Here is a 7,578-nt window from a genome sequence, read left to right on the forward strand (position 1 = left end):
ACACGTCATAAATGTGCAGGAAATCATAATTCGATGGAACGGCAACAAAAAAGAAATGTGTAAATTATATGTTTATATTCGAACATACAATCTAAAAAATGATGAACATGATGCCCTTTGTACGGAATATCCGACTTTTAAGAGAGCGATACAGGAGGAGAAGAGGAGAGCTGGCTGGGAAGACGCTAAATAGCAACTACGGAAAGAAGCGGAGCTAATACTATATATGAATGCGCAAAGTTTAATAGCGCATAGAAATGAGATGCAGCATCAGGTTTTGATGAAATTAATTATTCTGCGTTAACACTATCCGAAAGATTAACTGAAGAAATCGAAGACAATGAAATGAATATGTCATTGCAATATAATTAGATGTAATGCTGAGAAACACAGGAAGATTGGTTTTATATATAAAAGACGATATGAAATATGAATTAATATTAGCGAGAAAATTAGAATCGAACTGTTGGTGTGTTGCGGTAGAAGTTAAAGAAAAAAATGTATAAAGGAATAATAATGGTAATATTATTTACCGAGCGTATCGCATGGAGAATTTTTGAGATTTTAAGAGGACACAGTAGAGGAGTTAATAAAAGGAAAATGCATGGTAATAGGAGACTTTAATCTTATAATGGATTCGTTCTATGCGAACAAGCTGCAAATGACAATGTTAAATTTAGATATGAAACAATACGTTAACAAACCGACGAGAATTACGAAAGATAGTCAGACAATTATAGATTTAATTTTCGCTAATAATAATAAAATAACAGTACAGGTAATTCATGAACTTAAAATTACAGATCACACGTGTCTAAAAGTTGAGTTGAGTGCGAGTAAAGTTGAAAATAAAAGTTGAAACAAAATACAGGGAATTTAGTGCTAGGAATTATAAAGAATTCGATGCTGTAACGTCAGGAGAGCCAACGTAAAAATTTTTCCTTCCCCTTTTATCCCATCTGCGCAGAAGCGCCACTATTCAAGCCAAAGTTGACAACAACCGGCTCTCCTGCCGTTGACATATCACGCGCTGCGCCTTACCGCCAGTGAATATACACTGTAATAAATATAAGTAATAAAATTAAATAATAATAATAAATAAATCACGCTAACAATGAACCTAAATAATTGTAAAATTATTAATACTACAATAAGGCTCGCGTTGCTGTTGCGCATCATCTCCAATCAGCGCGCGGCTGACTGGAGATGATGCGCAACAGCAACGCGAGCCTTATTGTAGTATTAATAATTTTACAATTATTTAGGTTCATTGTTAGCGTGATTTATTTATTATTATTATTTAATTTTATTACTTATATTTATTACAGTGTATATTCACTGGCGGTAAGGCGCAACGCGCGATATGTCAACGGCAGGAGAGCCGGTTGTTGCCAACTTTGGCTTGAATAGTGGCGCTTCTGCGCAGGTGGGAAAAGGGGAAGGAAAAGAAATTTTTACGTTGGCTCTCCTGATGTTACACCTCCCCCCCTAAGAAGAAATGCAGGGCCAGGTGCCGTGCATTTCTCCTGCTCTACTAGAGGTTGAGTTGCAGAAGGTTTGAGCTACAATTATTTTACTTATGTTTATTCGTCTTATATTCTAACGCTTGTAATTAGTTATCGCACTTATTTGTCTCTATACTACGTCCTCGCGTAAGTATTTTTGGAGTTCACTGTATGACCGCACATGCTCACTAAACTTTTCCTTTTCAGCACTAGGGGCGATTTCGGGCGCCGTCGGTGTGTCTTCTGTCGAGCTCTGAGCTATTGGCATGAGGCGTTCCCTGCTAGGCGAGTCGGTTTTTGTTGCTGGGTTACCCATATGCAGCAAAAGGTTAGTGACCGACGACCATACTGCTCCCAATATATGAAGGCTCCATCCGTATATTCTGTGCAACGCGTATCCGTGGATGATTGTATCGATCACCAACTTGATAAGTCTGGCTATCACGAATAACGCCAAGACTCCTGCGCTGGCCGAGCCAAACGTAATAAATCCTTGCCATAATCGCTTCCCTGTGCTTTCAGCGATCCGATCTAAAGACTTTTCGTCGAGAAGATTCATCAAGGAAATACTCCCGCTCGGGACGTCCTGTCCTAAGGCCCCTCGCGCTATTGTATTCAGCATAGACGGCTTTTCGACTGGGAACATTATGTGGTCTCGCAGTCGGTTCAGATCGTCCGCGGAGTAGATTCCACTGGTGGCGAGTGCGTCCGGACTGACGTATTTCCACGTGGGGGTAGAAAGCGGCTGGATCGTCGGCGGAGGAAGCGACTCGATCGGCTTCAGGCCTACTCGGTACCAACTGCCGTGTAGTTTGTACATGCCAGGAAGCAACTCGTTGCAGTCTTTGTGTGTTCCTGTCCTGGTCAGAATTCTGGTGCGTGGCAATAAAAAGTGTGACGAATTGCGGTAGGTAACTGGCAACTCGTTGTAACACTCTTCGGTATGTCGCAGCTTGCATTCTACTGGGACGCATTGGACAATATGGATGACTTCTCCGGCTGTGACCGCCGTGTATCCAGGGGCTTTCATTATCCGGAAGGCCATTTCGTCTGGGGCTATAGTTGCCAATGAGAGCGCATTCTGGAGGATCTGACGCTCTAATGCACATTTCTGCTCCATAATGTCGTGGTAAAGCCTGGTAAGTTGCGTTTTCACGTGTTTCTCCACGTAAACGAATTTCGAATTCACATAGGAGAATATATCTAAGTTGTTAACTGAGATCTGTGACTTAGATTTGAACGTGCGTCCTCGCTGTGTTTCCAATATAACAAGCTTTGGGTGCTCGGTCTGGAAAAGTCGATAGCCACATAGGTTGAATTCCGTCGTTTTTGTCAAGGCGAACGTTGTATCTCCGGTGGTCACTGTATATACCACTGGGGCAGTTTGTTTGGGCTTCGGCGACAGTTTTATGGCCATACCCTCGTAAAGTATATCGTACTGGTTGAAGTGGCAGCTGTCGTCGGACGGTGTTTTCCAGAAGGTTTCCGTACCGTCGAAATCGGCGCAGCTCCCCAGTTGCACGGGGCAGCGCGTTCCAGATGGCAGATTTAATGAGTTCGCTGACCGTTTGAATGGTGCTTCAAACGTCCTCAATACCACCTTTAAGGATGCTTGTACTACCACGCTCTCCCATGCTCCGAATCCGTCCGTGTACTGCGTTCCGGAACAACGGCCGTCAGCGTGCGTTTGTCCAGCCATAGTGACGCTCCTATGATTCGTGGCGTTTACAATCAATCTATCCACGAAGGCGGTTCCCAGCGCGAGAGTTCCAGTCTCGTGGATTTTCTGGCAGGTTTGCCAGCCGATTTCTTTGATGTACACCTTTCGACCGTCGGATACAATTGATATGTGTGAGTGCATGCCGCAGTAGTATATGGTCCGGTCGATTTCAATTCGGCATTGAATTATTGGCAAGCTCTCGAAATCGGAACTCTGCATGAGTTGTACGTACGTCTCCGTGCTCGCTGGCTCCATATCCTCGACATTACAGGCGCCGACGTCCAGCAGCGACAAGGTTGTGATATTGAGTCCGCTGCCTCCGCAGTCATAGCCCGTCAAGCCAAAGCTGAGCGTCGGGAACAGTAAAAGCGTTAAGATTCGTTGTGGCTCCATGTTTCTTCAAGGGGTGACGTGTGTCGACTGCCGCTTGGTTGCTCGCTCGCCCCCGGCTCTGGTTGTGGTGGGGCACGGCGTGTGGTGGGGCTCCGATTCCCCGCCTTCTTCAGTTTGTCCATATGGATAGTACGCAATTTACCTGGCCTTATCTCTAATTTAACATTATTATTACTTAGCACGTCCGCTATTTTGTAGGGACCGGTGTATTGTGGACTTAGTTTATTTCTCACAGGTTCTTTAAGCATGTACACCTGGTCTCCCGCTTCAAAGTTGCATGCCTTAACCCTTTTATCATAGTATCGCTTTGATCTAACCTTCGCAGCATTCAGGTTACGACGCGCGGCTCTCTGGGATTCGCTTATTTTCGCATTTAGTTCGAGTAAGTAGCCAGCGTAGCTTTCGTCGCGCTCGTCCTCGGGGAAGGGATCGCTTTCGGGAGTACGCGCGACGCTCCCGTAGACCAATTCGTGAGGGGTGAACTTCGTTCCCTCATGTACGCTCGTGTTGTAAGAAAAACTAGCTAATTTTAGATATTCGTCCCAATCGTGGTGGTCATTGACAAATTGTTTCAAGTACTCCCAAAGTACATGGTGCGAGCGCTCCACGGAGCCATTGGACTGAGGGTGGTACGCAGTGGTCTTACACTGTTTAATTCTGAATTTGCGAGCTATGTTGCGCATTAAAGAATTTAGAAAATGAGACCCTTGGTCCGTTAGTACCGCTCGCGGGGCACCATGCACGCAAATGAATTCGTTTACGAAAGCGTCGGCCACGTCGATAGCCGAGATCCCCTTGAGGGGGATAGCTAGTGAATACTTCGTCAAGAGATCTTGTATAGTAAATATGTACGAGTGGTCCTTGCGAGTGGTGGGGAGCGGCCCCATGATATCCATAGATATCTTATCAAACGCTTTGTCGGGTGTATCCGTTAGAATCATGGGCTGTCGGGTCTTTACTCTAACCAATTTTTTTAACTGGCAGCCTTCGCAATTATTTATGAACCGCGTTACTTCTTCCTTCAGTCTAGGCCAATTGTACCGCGATTTGAGGCGCGCGCATGTTTTGTTTATGCCTTTATGGCCTCCTATTGCGGACGCGTGATATTCCTCGATCAAGCGGATTCTATCTTCGGGGGGTGGAACAGTGATTTTATTACCGCATATCGATATTTCTATATCTTGGTTCCAAAATGCGTCGCGAATAACCTTTTCTATTTTCCTCCACGGTACTCCACTCGCATCCCCCTTGCAGACAGATATGGACCGTATGTCGAGTTCGTTCGTGACGTCGAGTAGTGACACCACGGCCTCTCTAATACTTTCTAGCGTGGTTATCGCGGAGACATTTACTTCAATCGGCAATGCAATAATTCGCCGTTTGCCGCTTTGCGTGACGTTTGCCCTGTTCAGCATGACGTCCCGCAATTTAGGCAGTAGTCCCTGTTGGCTGAGCATCCGAGCCCCTAAATCGCAAGGTTCACCTTGGACGCTCACGAATACCACCAGGTTGTCGCTTCTACTCGTAAAGTTATCTACGATTTCCTTCACTTTCGCGTGATGGAATTGAAATGGAGCGTTATTCGCGTTAAATAGAGATTCTTCGCTGGTGTCGCTGTCGAGGTCCTCGTCGGAAGTGACGACGTGGGGGCGGATTTCGGTATCGTCGTCGGTTGACGAATCTTCCTCGGGCTCGCTATCGTTCCGTCTCGCGATATTCGATGTGCTCTCGAGGGGAAGGACGGGAAAAGCGGGGTTTCGTGACAGCGCGTCTGCGTTTACATTAGTTTTGCCGGCTCGATACATAACTTCGTATTCGTATTCGGCTAATTTTAATCGCCATCTGACTAATCGTGACGTGGGGTCCTTAACCGAATGCAACCATGTCAAGGGTTTGTGGTCGGTGACGAGCTGGAATCTTCTTCCGTATAAATATGGTCTAAAGTAATTTACGCAATAAACTATAGCGAGCAATTCCTTTTCGATCGTGGAGTAGTTCTGTTCCGGCGGGTTTAGTAATCGGGACGCGTATGCGATAGGGAGATCCTTGCCAAGCGGTCCCTGACTGAGGATTCCGCCGATCGCGAACTTGGAGGCGTCTGTAGTTACGACGAATTGTTGAGAAAAGTCGGGATATTGGAGAAGGGGTTCCGTGCATAGGGCGTCTTTAAGCTGCGCGAACGCGTTTTCCTGTGGATCGCCCCATCCGAACGGTACCTCCTTTTTTAATAAGTCCGTCAGAGGTTTAGCTGTTTTCGAGAAGTTCGGTATGAATCTCCGATAGTAACCCGCGAGTCCGAGAAATTGTTTAATGTTTTTCGCGGTATGGGGGCGCGGAAAATTTTCAACGGCGTGAATTTTTTTCGGGTCAGGCTTCACCCCGTCTTCTCCGATTACGTGGCCCAGATATGTGACCTCTTTCCGCAGAAATTCGCATTTGTCAGGCTGGAGGCGGAGCTTCGCGCCTCTCAATCTTTCGGCCAGCTTATTAAATTTTATTTCATGCTCTCGCAGTGAGCTAGCATATACCACAATATCGTCGAGGTACACGAATACCTCGGTTCCTTGGAGGCCGCTCAACACCTGATCCATAAGTCGCTGAAAGGTCGCCGGGGCGTTTTTTAACCCGAACGGCATGCGTTTAAATTCATAGTGCCCGAAAGGCGTGGAGAAAGCCGTTTTCGGCGCGTCCGACTTATGCATCGGTATTTGATGGAAACCCGACGCTAGATCGAAAATGCTAAAATATTTCGCGCTTCCCAGTTGATCTAGGATTTCGGTTATGTTGGGGAGGGGGTACGCGTCGCCTATTGTTTTCTCGTTGAGCGCTCTGTAATCTATGACCATGCGCCATCGTTTATTACCTTTCGAATCCGGTTTCTTAGGAACAATCCACAGAGGGGAATTGTACGGGGAATTGGAGGGACAGATTACGTCGTTTTTTAGTAGCTCGTTTACTTGCTTAGTAATTTCCTCTTTGTGTATAGGCGGGAATCGATACTGCTTTGTATTGACGGGTTGGTTATCCGTCGTCGTAATCGCGTGAGCAGTAGCGTCTGTGTACCCGAGGTGATCGGAAGGGAGCTGGAAAAGATCTGGGTTTTTTTCGATGAGCCTACCGACATGCTCTGTCTCCACCTGACTGAGGTGCTCTAAACGAAGGAGCGTTCGAATCGCTGAGATTCTTTCTGAATTCGATTCTACTTCCTGGATTCTACTTCCTATAACCCCGCAATTAAGAGAGGACTCTTCCCTAGGGAGGTCCCGTGAGATTGATTCGATCTCCTTGAGTTGGATAGTAGGAATGGCGATTTCTTTATCGGATTCGGTCGAGTTGATTATTTGCGAATATGCCCTTCCGTTGCGATTAGTCACGACCGCTTCGCCGAGGTATACCCCATCGCAGACTCTAAGTCGCGGGATATAACCGACTGCTATTTCTGGGTTCGCGACGTTCATACAAAACGTGGCGCGGCAGCGACCTGGTATTACGATAGTTTCCCGTCGGGCAAAAGGCAGGCGTATTCCTTGCCACTCTATCTGTTTTCGCCCGAAATCGATTTTGGCGTTATCGCGCAGGAATTCTGATCCTAGGATTCCTTCCTGGACGATGGGGAAATGGTCAGGTACCACGTGTAGGGTTATCTTGTGGCCCATAAATTCTATACGAGCCGACCCGAGAGTTTCCAGCCTGCCTTCGGTGATTCCAGTCAGGTATATTGTATCGCGCTTGAATACCGGAGTCTCGGGATGTAAGCAGCGCTCTTTTATTAGATTCGGTGCCGCTCCTGTGTCGACCATGAAATTAGTTTCCTTGATTAAGCCACGCGCGGACAATGTTATAGTGGGGGCGTGTGAATACTCTTGCGGATTTAAGATTGCGATCCTGACGCTTCTTCGGTCGTCTCCACGACGTTCACCGGACGCGTACTCCTTGGAGGATCCGCGCGCGCTGCGTCCG

General features: G+C 46.7%; 1 protein-coding gene across 1 annotated transcript; it reads right to left on the reverse strand.

The window, feature by feature from the left end:
- Positions 1-1,535: 1,535 nt before the first annotated feature.
- Positions 1,536-5,183, reverse strand: LOC148935174 (uncharacterized). Its single transcript, XM_089082225.1, has one exon. It carries the CDS (start codon positions 3,616-3,618, stop codon positions 1,636-1,638), a length of 1,983 nt encoding a protein of 660 aa, XP_088938351.1. The 5' UTR covers positions 3,619-5,183; the 3' UTR covers positions 1,536-1,635.
- Between the last annotated feature and the right edge of the window lie 2,395 nt (positions 5,184-7,578).

The sequence above is a fragment of the Pogonomyrmex barbatus genome, unplaced genomic scaffold (assembly GCF_055798465.1).
Source record: "Pogonomyrmex barbatus isolate J1 unplaced genomic scaffold, ASM5579846v1 scaffold57, whole genome shotgun sequence".
Lineage (NCBI taxonomy): Eukaryota > Metazoa > Arthropoda > Insecta > Hymenoptera > Formicidae > Pogonomyrmex > Pogonomyrmex barbatus.